Source organism: Lepidochelys kempii, chromosome 15 (assembly GCF_965140285.1).
Source record: "Lepidochelys kempii isolate rLepKem1 chromosome 15, rLepKem1.hap1, whole genome shotgun sequence".
NCBI lineage: Eukaryota > Metazoa > Chordata > Testudines > Cheloniidae > Lepidochelys > Lepidochelys kempii.
In genome coordinates, this window is record NC_136394.1 from 20978794 (window position 1) to 20994673 (window position 15880).

The 15880-nt window shown below is 42.6% G+C and overlaps 1 protein-coding gene across 3 annotated transcripts in view; it reads right to left on the bottom strand.

Annotated features, from left to right (window-relative positions):
• Positions 1-15880, bottom strand: part of ADGRD1 (adhesion G protein-coupled receptor D1) — a 242185-nt gene that overhangs the window by 43573 nt on the left and 182732 nt on the right. For all 3 annotated transcript variants that reach the window (XM_073312940.2, XM_073312941.2, XM_073312938.2), the window contains 2 exons: positions 14158-14224; positions 11516-11582 (listed from right to left, as the gene is read on the bottom strand). In XM_073312940.2, the coding sequence (XP_073169041.2) occupies positions 11516-11582; positions 14158-14224 (134 nt within the window). The remainder of the gene's footprint in view (positions 1-11515; positions 11583-14157; positions 14225-15880) is intronic.

Below are 15880 nucleotides of genomic sequence, written 5' to 3' on the forward strand. Positions count from 1 at the left end.
CCCATCATAAAATCAGCAAAGAAATTCTTAAATTTCCAGAGCTCCATACTTTAGTGCCTTGTACCCTGCATCTGCTGAAATGTCTTGTATTCCCAAAGGCTAGTTGCACTACAGTTTGGATTTTCTTACAATACTCAGAGGACGAAAGCTCTCTAAAAGCACTGGGTTAAATCAAGAAATGAGTTTTGTGCAAGAACGTTAAGAAGTAGTTTTAGGGCAGATAAGCTATTTGGGAAATTAGTGTTCACATCTAGCCTGAATAAACGGATTAGATATGAACTTATTACTTTATTAATGTGCTAGCAAGCAAAGTATGGAAGCAATTGCACTCCAATTATAATATGAAACTGAAATTCAGCCACTGAATTGTTCCACCGATGATTTTTTTGACATCTGGCATTAATACCTTGTCAACAATATGAATAGGAGAATGTTGGGTTGATGAACCACCATTGTATTTTAACTTACAAAATAACACAACCTTAAAATTGCTGCAGATTTACAACCAAATATGAGAGACACACATACAGAAGCCTCACATATTAGAATGTTGAAGCTAGAGGAATATACGTTTAGATAAGGGAATTGAATGCTGCTCCTATTTCTTATTTTTCTGAAAGACCAGAATTGACTTCAGAGTTGCAGTTATTCTGCTTATAATTACTCATGAACTTGCTTGTACTGCTTTTTTAAAAACACAGTTAATAACAATAGCCAGATCTCCTGATTTACAGGGCTTATATTCGGGCAAAACTCCCATTAAAGTCAATGGAATAAATCCTAGGAGGTGATGAGCAGCTGCTAGTCTAAGCAAAGTGAGTGGGAGTGGCAGGTGAGCCAAAGTCCATGGCAAATCTCTCATAGACTTCAATGAGCTTTGGATAAGGCTGAAGAACATTTCACCTGAGTGAAGACTGCAGGGTTGGGACCACAGTTACAAAGGCAACCAAGGCTGTTTCTAAGTCCTTTCAGCATCACTTTTCTCTCTTATGAGACTTTTATCCCAGAACCAGTTTCTGAAAAGTTGAAGTATATGGGCCACATCCTGCAGTCCTTATTCATGCAAGTGGACACAAGAACAAATGGATATAAACTGGCCACTAGGAAATTTAGACTAGAAATTAGACGAAGGTTTTTAACCATCAGAGGAGTGAAATTTTGGAATAGCCTTCCAAGGGAAGCAGTGGGGCCAAAAGATCTATCTGGTTTTAAGATTAAACTCGATAAGTTTATGGAGGAGATGGTATGATGGGATAACATGGTTTTGGTAATTAAATATTCATGGTAAATAGGCCCAATGGGGTGAGATCCGAGTTATCCAGGAAAGAATTTTCTGTAGTATCTGGCTGATGAATCTTGCCCATATGCTCAGGGTTTAGCTGATCGCCATATTTGGGGTTGGGAAGGAATTTTCCTCCAGGGCAGATTGGAAGAGGCCCTGGAGGTTTTTCGCCTTCCTGTGTAGCATGGGGCACGGGTCACTTGCTGGAGGATTCTCTGCTCCTTGAAGTCTTTAAACTACGATTTGAGGACTTCAATAGCACAGATATAGGTGTGAGGGTTTTTTTTTGTAGGAGTGGTGGGTGAAATTCTGTGGCCTGCATTGTGCAGGAGGTCAGACTAGATGATCATAATGGTCCCTTCTGACCTAAATATCTATGAATCTATGAAAAAGTAGTTCTGTTTAAGGGAAGAGGGTCCCCAACAGGCAAGCAAGGCTTGGCCTCACAACTGGAATTTCAGTGGAATGTCTAAAGAAAAGGAGTACTTGTGGCACCTTAGAGACTAACCAATTTATTTGAGCATGAGCTTTCGTGAGCTACATGAGCTCACGAAAGCTCATGCTCAAATAAATTGGTTAGTCTCCAAGGTGCCACAAGTACTCCTTTTCTTTTTTGCGAATACAGACTAACACGGTTGTTACTCTGAAACCAGTGGAATGTCTGCTGTTGCAGGACCTGATGCTGCAAGCCTTTGTCAAATCTTCCACAGGTATCTAAGGGGTGGCTTGACTGCAGGATCCTGCCTCTAAAATAAGTCAGTGGGAGTTTTGCCATTGACTACAATGGGGCTTAGGTTCCAGTTAGAGATGAGTAACAATCCAAAGGTTGTTCATCTGAAATACAGGTCTACAACAAAGCTGGGCTGGAAATTTGGCAGGAACAGGCTCTTTCCTTTATTTAGCCAAAATTTTAGTCTGAATTTATTTATGTTTCATCCAGATTCCCTCCAAATCTCATTAGATTTTTGTTGCTTCTCTTGTGCAGTCCAGAAACTCCATGAACAAAGCTTTATGCCTGGCATTTTGGGACTTTTGCATCCACTCTAGGTCAGACCCTGGAAGGTGCAGACACATTCAAAAAAAGTTTCCAATACATTAAGTTAATTAAATCCATTGACCAAGCTTCTTTAAAACACACACTCTTTTAGGTTCCACATGAGTTTCAAGCAAAATGTCAGGGGGTTAACTGAACAGATTCACCCATCCTTAGCTTTAATGTATTTCCTGGGGACATGAGTTAATTTTCTTGTCATCACAACATCATTAATAGCAACACTAACATCTCAAGTTATTGTGGCAGAGGTCCATCGCTAAATCACATGGGAAATCTGTAGTGAATGTTATGCATTTCCATCTGCTGCTAATCAGTTAAAGCAGATGGATGTTCAAAGTTGGAAGAACAAGGGGCCTAATTTTGCTCTCAGCGACCCCAGACCAATTGTGGGGTCATTATGTTGATTTAAAGGGAGTTACTTTGGATTTTCACAAGTGCAGCTTAAAGAATTCACACCGGGAAGTTCTGCCTCACCGGTCAGGGCATGGCAGAAGGGTTGGGAATGGAGGAGATATACAGTAAAGCAAGCACTGATGGAAAGGTCTAATCAGACCCTTATTTGTCGTCTTTCCTAGCTTTAGTCTTTCACATTTGATTTCTTATCATCAGTTTAATTTTTTCAAAAATGCTGCATGTTTTTGTGTAGAAAAAAAAGGAATGAGGAGCTTTATTTTAAACGAGAAAAAATGTGAGGGCTCAGGCACTGATGTGGATAAAATTAAGGAAGCTCAACTCCTGAGAGTTGTGCCCCCATCCAGCAAAGCACCTTAGCATGTGCTTGACTTCAGTGAAACTATTTGCCTGCTTAAAATTAAGCATATGCTTAAGTGCCTTCTTGCTTCAGGGCCTCTAAGCATTAGGGGCCAAGTTCTGTGCCCCACTTACTCCTCAAGCAGACTGACTTAAATCAGTGAGGCTACTTGCAGAGCAAGGCACTATGTAATGAGAACAAGAGCAGAACATCGGGCCCGTGGTGTGATCTGCCCCCTAGGTGCTCCCTTACTCATAATAAAGAGTACCTTGAAGTCAGTGGAGGGAGGCATTTCAGTGTAGGACACTGTACTGGGACTTGGGAGTCTTGGGTTCTAGTCTCAGCTCTGCCTGTGACCCTGGGCAAGTCACTTCACCTTCCTGTGCCTTTGTTTTCCCATCAGTAAAATGGGGATAATGAGATTGACCTCCTTTGTAAATTGCTTTGAGACCTATTGTGGAAAGTGCTGTGTAAGAGCTAGCTGTTATTACAGAATTGGGTACTAGGTACTATTTAGCGTGAGTGTGTCAGCAAGTTGCCTTCAGTGTTTAGTATTTACAAAGTAGTACCCTTCATAGGCATGGATTGCACAGTGATACAAGAGCCCCAATTCCCAAAGGAATGTCTGGGCCACTAATGAAAAAGCAATTAGCCCATGTCACCATGGTACAGAATTCTTTGTTGTGATGACGTTTTACTCAGATGTGCACACTCATCTACAAAATTGGTGTTGAAGAGAAATTCTTGTAACAGGGGATGGGATCAGCCTAGGAAAGTAATGATTTATGTCAAAGCAACATAAAGGACCAGCAAACTACTGTCCAAAATTTTCCTCAGCATGATTGCTACCTTCTTGGTCTGTTCAATGTCTTTGCTACTACCCATCACCCAGGAAGCACAGGAGTTTGGTTTTTCACTAGAATTGCCTTAACTCTATCATATCTATGAAAACACACCAAGGGTTACAGATGCCTGATAATGAACAAAGCCGTCTGCCAGAAGTCTTTACTACCTTGCTCCAAATATACAGATTCTTTTGGAGAGATGTTTCCTTGAGCACAGTCTGACTAAGATTAATTTGCTTTTCAAATCAGCAGAAAGAGCGAATAGCAAAGTTTGATATTTTCAGGATACTGCATGGGGGGTTTCTTCATGTTCCTAAAGGCCTAAGATCTAGGGATTAGAAGGGTGCCCTACAGCTCTTCATGGCACCATCCCCTCATGTCCCTTGCCTTAAATCCTAAAGCGAGCACTTTTGGGGGCTGCAAATCCACACGTGGTCAGAGTGTGAGAGGTGGTGAGTCGATTTGTTGCCCTTATGGGGAAACTACCAGAGGCTTTAACTTTTTCCACAGACACAACTCCCATCACTCCGTAACTCCCTTTTAAGGGGGCAGCTCCTGGTGGAAGCAGCTCTAGCAGCATGGCAGGCAGAGGCATAGGAGCTGCACCGATCTTGTGGAGAGAGGCACCCATTCCATGCGGGAGGAATGCCTGCGCCCCCCATGGAATGATTGCCTATATGCCATTTTCCTCTGCTGAGGCCCCCTACATAGGAACCCTGTGGTTGGGAGCCGTCAGGCTTTTAAGTACTGCCTTTTGAGCTGTACTTTCCTAGCAAAACAACATTTCAGGCAGCTAATGGCTAGTTTGCTACTTAAAGAGCTTTTGCTGCTAAATAACAGGATGACTAAATACAAATACACACACACATTGAAAACACAAGTTAGCCTTGCTGTTATTCCCTAGGGTATTAATCCATTTCTCAAGTAGAATATTCAGTTGGCACTATTTGCTGCTCTTTTGGGCTGAGCTGGATTTGGAATATTTTGCAAATTATTGTAAGAACACTACCCCCGTTCATTTATTCTCCCTCCATTTGGCTCGCTCTTTCTTTCTTCAAATATTTGAATCCACATAAGAATATAACTTGTCCTGCCAAGAATACTGTCTAACAAATAAAAAGTTAGGGCCAAGTAGTTTAGCTCTAATTCTAATTGAGCAATTACTCAGACGAACAGTGCCGCTGATGTCAAAATTCACCCCTGGCAGTAAGTTCTTCACCATCTTCCCCTTTGTATTTAATGCTGTCTTTGGGCATCAGTATAGGAGGGCTTGATTATGCTGATTGCCTCACATGTCCTACACAGCAAGAGCTGAGTCAATGAGGAAACAATTTGACTATTGGATTATTTCAGTCCTTCACCATTTAAGGGTTTCTCTACACTTGAAACACTACAGCGGCACAACTGCAGCATTGTACTGTAGACACTTACTAAAGCCACAGAAGGGCGCTAGTAAATCCATCTCTCCAAGAGGCAGAAGGTAGGTCAAGAGACTAATTCTCCTATCAACATGGTAATGTCTACACCTAGGCTTAGGTCAGTTTTAATTACATCACGCATGAAAAAAATGAACATGTTATGAAAACAAGCCCAGGACTCTTTGACCAACTCTGCCATACCCGCAGCCACCCAGCTACACTGTCACGTGCACATCCGTGCTTTCCTTTAACATGACAGAGAAATTTTCCACCTATCACTTGGGATTCTTTAGCTATGCCATTAATCTCATCATTAAGCTGTTGGTATCAGGCAATTTCTGCCATGTCAACATACCAGCCTTGCAAAACTGAGACATGAACTTTTTCACCTTGCCTGTTAAATGTCTCTAGCGTCCTAGCAAGCGCTTCCATCAATATTAACTTCCCTATGACTTTTCACAGCACGTAGAGTGAGTGGGAGCGGTGCTGAGCTACACTGCCCATGAAATGTCCTGATTCATGAGATCTCCTGACCACTCTCCAGCAGCCAGACTCCATCAGATGCCTGGCTGCAGCCCCACTGGCAGAGGGAAGCAGCGGAACCACCAACTGCCATCCCTCTTTGGGTGTAGCTGTAATGGCCAGTTTCCCATGAGTGAATCAAGCCCTTTGTAGGCGCTTAAATGCTTGTAAAATGCCGTGATGTGGTGTATGTGCAGTTCTCCTCTTGGCTTGTGTCAATGCTCATTTGCAAATGCAATGGGTGGGAGGTTCTCTAGGTGCAGGAGCATTTGGGGGCATCTCACTGGAACTTTCCTTTTGCTATTCTAGCCCACTATGGTAAAGTCGATGCCCCCATTCTGCTGCTCCTCCAGGAAAATAATGGGGGCATGATTTTTGTGCTGTGCCTCCTTAGTGTGCACAGAAGGCACAGTTTGTGGGGGACAGGTGTAGTTTGGCATTGCCAGTTGTTAGGCGGCTTATTCCTTCACCCACTTACTTCCCTGGTCCTTCTCGCATGAACAGAGAGCAACAATACCCGAAGTCCAAAGGTGCAAACAATTCGATGTTTATTGGGATGAACTTCCAGCAAACATGATTCTAGTTTCCTTCCTTAGTATCCTCCTTCCCAGCTCTGACACCACAAAGCCTTACACCTGTGTCCCTGTTCCCATTCCTACCCTTAGCCAAACATGATTCCAATTTCCTTACTCCCATTCCCTGTTCCCATTTCCCTCTTTAGCAAAACATGATTCCAGTTTCCTTGTTCCCATTTCCCCCTTTAGCAAAACATGATTCCAATTTCCATCCTGCTCTCTCCTGCAAGTCCCCACCACAGACAACCTCGCTAGTGTCCATGCAGGAAAGGGGCATAGAGCTCTTGGACCACGGGCATTCCATGCCACTCAGCCCCTCTCCAACACTGAAAAGATGGCCCAGAATCTGGACTCATGACTTAAAAATCAAAGTAAGGCCTTTAACACAGAAGTGTGGTTACTCTACTCAATATAAAAAGAAAAGGAGGATTTGTGGCACCTTAGAGACTAACAAATTTATTTGAGCATAAACTTTTGTGAGCTACAGCTCACGTCATCGGATGCATTCAGTGGAAAATACAGTGGGGAGATTTATATACATAGAGAACATGAAACAATGGCTGTTACCATACACACTGTAACGGGAGTGATCAGGTAAGGTGAGCTATTACCAGCAGGAGAGCTGGGGGAGAGTGGGGGAAACCTTTTGTAGTGATAATCAAGGTGGGCCACTTCCAGCAGTTGACAAGAACATGTGAGGAACAGCAGGGGCAGGGGGGAGGATAAACATGGGGAAATAGTTTTACTTTGTGTAATGACCCATCCACTCCCAGTCTTTATTCAAGCCTAAGTTAATTGTATCCAGTTTGCAAATTAATTCCAATTCAGCAGTCTCTCGTTGGAGTCTGTTTTTGAAGTTTTTTTTTGTTGAAGAATTGCAACTTTTAGGTCTGTAATTGAGTGACCAAAGAGATTGAAGTGTTCTCCGACTGGTTTTTGAATGTTATAATTCTTGATGTCTGATTTGTGTCCATTTATTCTTTTACGTAGAGACTGTCCAGTTTGGCCAATGTACATGGCAAAGGGGCATTGCTGGCACATGATGGCATATATCACATTGGTAGATGTGTTTATTAATATGTTTATCTATTTCTCATTTGCATTATTGTCCTGATCCCACAACCCTACTACAGGAGTCAGAGAGGCCTCATTGATTACAGTATCAGAGGATGATGCTGTAGAGAGGTTTTCGGCCGAGTAATGCTCTCCTTAATCCCAGAAAACAACCCTGACTCCTTGAATAATCAAAGCGATTAAGCACCAGTTCACTATAATTTAATGTGTGGGCATAATTAAACCATTGTAATACATTCATGTATCAGTAACTGAGTCATGAACCTGCTCTCTTCTCTGGAAAGATTAAAATCATTACAACCGAGAGATGTACCCAAAGCAGCCATCTGAACATAACAGGCCTGCTTTAACAAGCCATTCCTTCACCAAGTGTTTAAACTGTAGTGCCTGATGTTCCATTCCAAAGTGGAAGGAACAGCCTGAATCTCATATCATTGTATAGTTCTAACACATGGTTACAGGGAAGGGGCATGTGCAGACCATATGATACTGTCCCCAGAATTCTGCTGGTGGGAAAGCTCATCTAGTGATGTTACCCATTTCCGCAATGTGCTGAGTGCCCCCAAACCCCACTGACTGCAATGGGATTTGAGGGCACAGAACCCCACGTTTGGAACACCCAGGCATGGAAGGAACAATAGATTTGAGTACTAGTGAAGGGACTCAGCCCTCTGAGGTGCAGAAAATCCATGCCCTGTAGTTTGCTCTGTGTGGGGATCGTTTTGATAAGACATTTAAAAATCCAAGAGCTGTCTGTTCTGCACAGTCATTAATGATCCCAGGTCACTTGTTCATAAGAGCAGAGGCTTGCTCCAGTAACTTCGCCCAAATTTCCCCACCATTGACTCTTTCAGAATTAAGTGCAATGTGGGGGCTGCTCTGATCTCCACCAGGTAGTAAGTGATCCCAAAGAACCATCCAACAGCTGCGGCTCTGGCCACACCAATAACTCTCCCCCTACACCACAGGGGGTTGCTTAGGATCCAGCTACATTACCTGGGGTATCCCTGGCTGGAGGGACAGGTCCAGTCTCTGATCCCTTTGCACTGCCAGAGTGGCACAAAGGGAGTAGAGCAGGGCAGAGAATCTGGCCCATGAAATATAATAGGCATCCACTGTATAAGTGGTTTGCAGGTATTTTCTTTCTATACCTACCTCTCTCTCCTCGGATGTCAACATTGGCCAAGGAGGATTTCAATTGCTCTTACACTTGACAGCGATAGCATTCATAATAAATGATGGCTCAACCATGCTCATTAATATCCTCTGCTTTGAATGTTTTTAATTAACTTTTACATTTACAATATTACTGTTTCCTCCAGCAGGCAACTATTTGGGCAAAGATTTTGTTTTGTTTATTGATCATAAATATTTACTTTGATTATTTGAATATGTATTTTAAAACACTGGATGGCTCAGGAGAGAAACATAGATCCATGCACCTCTAGAGTGTTAGTCACTATATAACCGGGGCTAGATTTGAACTAAGACTTGTTTCTGATGCTTGCTTAGTGGCTGAAGAAGCAGTTGTGAATAATAATGCTATATAGAACTTTTCACCACCAGTTCAGTAAACCACTAAATCTCTCTCTCTCATATTACTATATGTTTCTTAGGCATTTCTGCAGGGCCTGTAGATGTAATTTCTGATGGTTGATTATCACAAGACTGTATTCTAGTGCTAATTTATAGCTATTATCTGAGATGCTTTGTGTACAGTGGTTCCCATTAAAATTCCAATAAATTCTCTTGCAAGTAGTTACTGTTACCATGGTATTTGCATTATTCCCTAGGTATTCTCAATACTACAAATATGGAACACTGAATACTGCAATTATGTAATGTACATGCAAAGGCAAGGTTATAAAGATTTTAATGGCAGCCACCATAGTTTGATTTGAGTGTTACTATAGTAACAAAATAGTTTCTGGTTTTAAATTAATAAACTTTATTGCTTTAATAGCTGCATATAGTAGTATCTGTGATTTTCCTATAATTGATAAAAATAGCTATGCTCTTATTTGCAGTTTATTTCAAATACTGCATATTATGTTGTTTATAAATAAACCAGAGGGGGAAAAAGAGACTTTACTAATACAGAACTTTTCATTTTTTAAATATGTTGGTAACATGTATTTAAAAGATATATTATTGCTATTTTAATAACATAGGGCCTAACTATGCATCCATTACTCCCACTGAAGATCATTATTCATGTGAGTAATTCATATGAGTAAGGCTGATACTACTACTGGTCCCATAAACACTAAAGACAATTTAATAACATAGTAACAATCCCATTGTTTTGAAGCTAGGCACCTAAATAACTTTGAGGATCTGGCTATGGAACTTCATACATAGAAATGAGCCATGAAGTTTGAATTTGGACCCAAGTCTCCACAAAGGAGGAGGAGCTTTGGATTCATCTTAGAGAGATGAACTTAAGCTGAGAAGTTTGGATCCAAATCTGACCAGCCTCAAAGTTTGAATGGGGTCAGAGTCCATGTTCTAGGATCAGGCCGATCTGCAGACATGCCTAATTTTTCTAAGTGCGGCACTCAGAAAATGACTGGGCTTCACATATCCTGAATTCAGCTCTCAGGCTTCCTATGCAATGAACGGAAGGAGACAAGTACCTAAGTCTGGGTTTCACAAAAGCCAGCACACTGTGGGAGGTAGCTGCCTAAGCTAGCCCATGGAAGATGCCAAGAAGAGGGGGCATGTCCTAAGCCTCACTGCTATCAGGGAGTTTGGTGCCTAAGACTGGGCTGGAGGGACACACCTTCCTCTGCTTGGGAGTCTCAGCTGTGAAACCTCTCCTGGAGTCAGGAGGTACCTCAGGAATTTCTTGCAAGGTGGCAGTAGACCTCCCTCCAAACTTTTAGCCCAGTGGTTAGAAAAGCACTTGGGATGTGGGAACCTCCTTCAAGTCCCCGCTCTGCCTGGCAGGGAGAAAGGATTTGCCACCTCTCAGGTGAGAGCCCTAACTGCTGGGCTATGCGATATTCTGATGTGAGGCTCCCCCAGGCTCTGTTCCATTTTGGATAAGAGTCATTGGTGCAAGGGGACTGGATCCTGGGTGAGTGCTCTGACCACCAGGCTATGGAGTCGTTTTCATGGTGGCACAGCTTCAATGGGAGAGGCTGAGGGAGCCCCCACATCGGACTATCCCATAACGCAGGAGTTATAGCAGTCCTCTGAGAGGTGGGAGAGCCCGGTTCAATTCCTGGGTGCATGCCTCCTGCTGCTCCTCCTCTTTCCCCATCCCCACCATTTTGGTGAGCTCAGATGAGGGGACCAATGCGGTAAGCATGACCAGAGCGTACCTCCTGGCTTGGGCCCCGCAGGGGAGTTAGTGGAGGAAGAGCTCTCTTCCCCTGGTTTGTGAGTCTCACTGGGGCTTAGGCATCCAGACACCAAAAGGGTGTAGCAATGCACATGCTGCAAAAACTTAGGTGCGAAGTGAATTTAGGCACCTCCAGGGTTCAGCGGCAGCTGAGGAGTGGTTTTGTGAAGACCAGTGTCTGGTTCTAGGATTCAGGCACCTAAAGTGGCAGTTAGGCACCTAAGTCCCTTTGTGAATCTAGACCATAGCATTTGATTGGAGGGACATAGGTACAATGGTACATTTAGACTACAGCAGGCTTTACTGGTAGTTTTCATGTAATTTTTCCCATTAGAATTTCAGTGGCTGGTGGCTGTTGCAGCATAAGGCCTATCAGCATGAAGACATGCACTGGGAACTAGTGAAATGAGCCGTGTAGGAATCTGCTCACCTAAACAAATAGTAACATGTCAATCAAAGTAAAATGAGGGCATTTGAGTGAACAGAAAGAAAATAGCTCAGACAGGCACCATGCCATACCATCGACTTCAGTGGGGCTGCCCAGTGTTACTGAGGATGGAATTTAGGCCTGTGCCTTCAAGTAAAACCGTACTGGAACTGAAACGCATGTGCAATGAGAGCCTGGCAGCAGCAAGGGAGTATACATACCACAATTACAAACAATGCTGGGGCTGCAAAAGCCCAGATTGCACCGTTCTTCAGTGAAAGCCAGCAACTGCAGGGAGAAGGCAGAATGGTTACTATCTACTCACTGGTGGAAGATCAAACATGAGGTCATTTAATTAGCCATGCACTTAATGAGAAAGAGAAGAAAGTATGGTACAGAATGGCTGAGAAATTCTAAAACAGGAAACATGGATGGAGCTAATTGCATCTTCTTGCTTCCCCCCACTCCTCCTACTCAAGGAGTCTCCGGCAGGATCTCTCTTGGATTTGTATATTGCATAGGGAAGTCTGCCTGTAATTATCTGCTGTAGTGTGCTTCAAGATGGTGTGAAGGAGACAGAGAATACCTAAGCTGTCCTTTCTGGCAACTGCACCGTGTAATATGGTGTTTATCAGAAGAGAGGATTCCCGTTGTCTTTGCAGCAAGAACAAAATTGAAGACTTCCTCTCTTGTTCTTCAGGCTGCTGGGGGATGAGGAAGGGATTGGGACAGGGGATGACAACTTTCAGCTTAGTTCTTACATCATCAGTTTGGAATGGACAAAAACAGAACAAAGGAGTAATCCATTCATTTAACAAAAACCTGTATCATCCTGTAATGACTTAAACACATGAATTACCTTACCCATCAAAAAAACCGAGGAGTACTTGTGGCACCTTAGAGAATAACAAATTTATTTGGGCATAAATAGTCCAAATAGTTCGTCTCTAAGGTGCCACAAGTACTCCTCGTTTTGTTTGTTTGTTTTTTTGCTGCTACAGACTAACACGGCTACCACTCTGAAACTTTACCCATCGAAAGGATCAGGCCCTATGGTATTCTCTCAGGTCAGTTTGCTTTTTCTGCTTACAATGCCCCATACTCCATGTTCAGAATTTTAATCCCCAAACCATCTCTAAATCTGTTTTACTAATTTGTTTAATCAGTCAATCATCTTTTCTCTTACTACAGACATTCCCAGCCTCTACATTATTGGATCCTTCTGACAAAGCACAGCCAGAGGGGTTCTCAGAGCATGTATAATACTGATGGATGGAAACATTTGTGTCCACATAGAGAAAGTCATACTGCCTAGGGACTGCTGAGTGTGTAATATCGGGGCCCTTGGGTAGGTTGTCAGCCATGGGGATTGAACCTGTAATCTTTTATTGTAAACCCATGAGCCTCAACTGCTTGAGATAAAAGGCCCACCTCTGTTAGCCAAGGCTGTACCTGGCTAATCAAGCTCTATCTGTGGCTCAGCCAGCAGTAGAGGGGGCAGAGTGCTATGCTGAGCGGGTGTGATTTAGAAGTGGAGAGGGTTCAGAAGCAGCATTTACTACACCTTTTAAAAGATGCATCATTATCTCCAGCAATGGCCCCAATACTTCCTCAATGAATTAGATCCATATCTTTCCCTAAAAGCCAGAGGTAGTAACCCTCCCCCCAAGCCCTGTAATTCCTGGAGGTAGATTGCTCTTCCTTCTCAAAATCCTGCTCCCCAATAAGATATATTTATAGAGAGCTTTTATGTCCTCCAGGGCGTCTTCAGTCCTCCAATCCTGCCTCACTACTCCTCCTGTCCCTGCACATTAGATCGAAACAAAGAGCGACCTCCCAGCTGACTTGACACCAAGTATTTTGAGAGACAGGGTGGGTGAGGTTATATATTTTATTGGACCAACTTCTGCTGGTCAGAGAGACAAGTTTGGGAGCTTACACAGGGCTTCTCTTCAGGTCTGGGAAGGGTACCCCCAATGTCACACCAAAATGCAAGATGGGCCAGACTGTTTAACATAAGTAGTTAGCACATATTGTAAGGGACTATTCAAGCTAGAGTGGCCCATTAACACCTCTGCAGTCATAGGCTACAACTACATTGCTTACACCAAGTATTTTGGTTAGTTTTGTTGCTCTCTGATCAGTGTGTTTAGTCAAAACTGGAGTTCAGATGTAACATACATGTTAAAAACAATAAAGATTACCTAGCATGAACATCCACCATCACTATTGCCGGAGGCCGTATCTCTTTATGGAACAGGACTCTATAATGTTGAGCAATCTCATAGAGAACTATTTGTGGGTGGCTGTTTCCTAACACATTTTAAATGGGGAAAAGTACATCAACAATAAAGACTAAGAGCAGGAGAGCTGGTTAGCTGTTTCAGTCCAAACAAAGAATCCTTGAGCAATTCAGTTTTATTAGTAAAATAAATATGCTCAAAACAAAAGTGAACATATATAAATACCCTTACATACGCATGTGTATTTATTACTATTATTGGTTGTATTACAGTAGTGCCCAAAGAGATGGATCCAAACCGGAACTCTAAATCTAAGAATCTCTTCCACCACCTCATCCCCAAACTCTGAGGAAGTTCACACTCAGCTCTGATTATGGATCTGAACTTTCAAAGTTGAGCCCATCCCTGGCAGATGTGCAAATAGCCTCAATATATAGACCTAATGTGCAATGCATAAGCGATAAATAGTGCTCGACACCCTCAATTCCCACTGAAGTCAATGGGAGTTGTTGGAGCCCAGAATCAGGCCCTGTGGGAAGATATTTAGCATTAGTCCTGCCCTCCCCTGATATCTTACTTGTTTTCATATTTTAAACAGAGGTAGATCTTTCTGTACTCACTTCTCATGTTCTCCATAATAGTCCATGGCTGAAGCTGCAGAGATGATGCAGATTACCAGTGGGCACCCTGCAAAATTCAGAGATGGCGACAGTGTCAAACCTGCACCTGATGCTTCCCTTCAGAAAACCAGGTAAATTCAATCAATGTGCCCAAAAGAAATCTTCACAGGCAGCGAATAGCTCACGGGTTTCAGAGTTACATGTGCCGTAGAGCCCTTTGTGCAGCTAAATTACACAGACAAGGTAGGTGAGGTAATATCTTTTATTGGACCAACTTCTGTTGGCGAGACAGAGAAGCTTTCGAGCGTACACAGAGCTCTTCTTCAGGCTTATCTACTTCAGTCATACATGCCGAGTCAATGATCCTAATCCAAGCATCCAAAAATAGTCCTAGAAAACAGAGTCAAATCTCCCAGGAGGGTTCACAATTAGCACTGAGATAGCCTAGAAATGTCAACACCCAGTTACTCTTTTGAGCATCACAAATGGATAGGGAGAGAGAGAGTCTTGAATAAATTGAACCAAGTTAAGATCCCATTCAGATGCCCTCAGAGGGTATGTTTCCTAATATGAAGGTATGAGAGATTTCTAGCGGGAGATGTATTTGCTTAAAGTAAATAAATTACATTTCGTATCATTTCTGCCAGGAGGGAGGGAACGCTTGACAACGTTGCGTAAGTATTATACAGATTCAGGCTACTGTGCTTCTGCCTTCAATGGTAACTGCGTGCAGCTGGCCCAGAGCATAATGACGTCTTGTTGTGTCACTTTAATAGTTTTCCAAGAGAGTAGTTAGAAAGGAAGCAAGGTTTCTGCTACCAACGGTTTTGAACAGGGTAAAGCAGGAACTCTTTACCTAGCAAAGGATTGTCTGTCAGGCCCCTATAAATGTCCCATGTAGTGAATAGAAAACAATGTGGAAATAGGGTGGCTTTTTAAATCATTTTATAGATTTAATAACTATAGTCCTGCTAAAGAATAAGATGTACAAGAAGTTTTTTAAAAAAATACCATGGAAGGGAGATAATTCAGTAATAAAACCTATGGAGTTTTGCAGTAATTTCTACAAAACCTTTTAAAATTAATTTCCATAGAACCTTATTGGTTTCATCCCAATTAAATTCCATAGGATGTTTCCAGAAGGGGAAACCTGCAGTTTTAGGCAGAGGTGTTTCAATTCTTAAGTGATCATTGCCAGGAACAATACATATTTATCAATGACAAAAATATTCAACAGCCAGCAAGTAAACGTGCTTGCTTCAGTGTTATACCAGAATAACTTCAGGGTGGAGTTACTCCTGAATTACATCAGTGCAAATGAGAGCAGAATCAGGCCCACGGTCCCCTAAGTGCCGCACTACAAAGTGAATTCTAAAGTCTAAAACACTGTCGTAGACAGTCGTATTTTTAAACAATGGAAAACCCTGTTCACTAACATGTGATACCCAGAATAATCAATTGTACATGACCCTGATTCATCACATTTGAGTGCTTGGCTGAAACGAGGCCCATAACATCTTACCTAAGCCATACTCTTGACAACCCCTGAAACACAAAAGCCCAGGTTTTTACTGTTTCAAATACAACTGACTAAGGGCACGTCTACACTGCACAGTTAAGCTGGCCATTTACCCAGATTTTAGTCCTAAGGCCCTCCCCTCTCTTTGCACAATGAGGTCCTGGTCCAGGAATGGAGCTCCTAGGTGCTACGGTAATATAAATA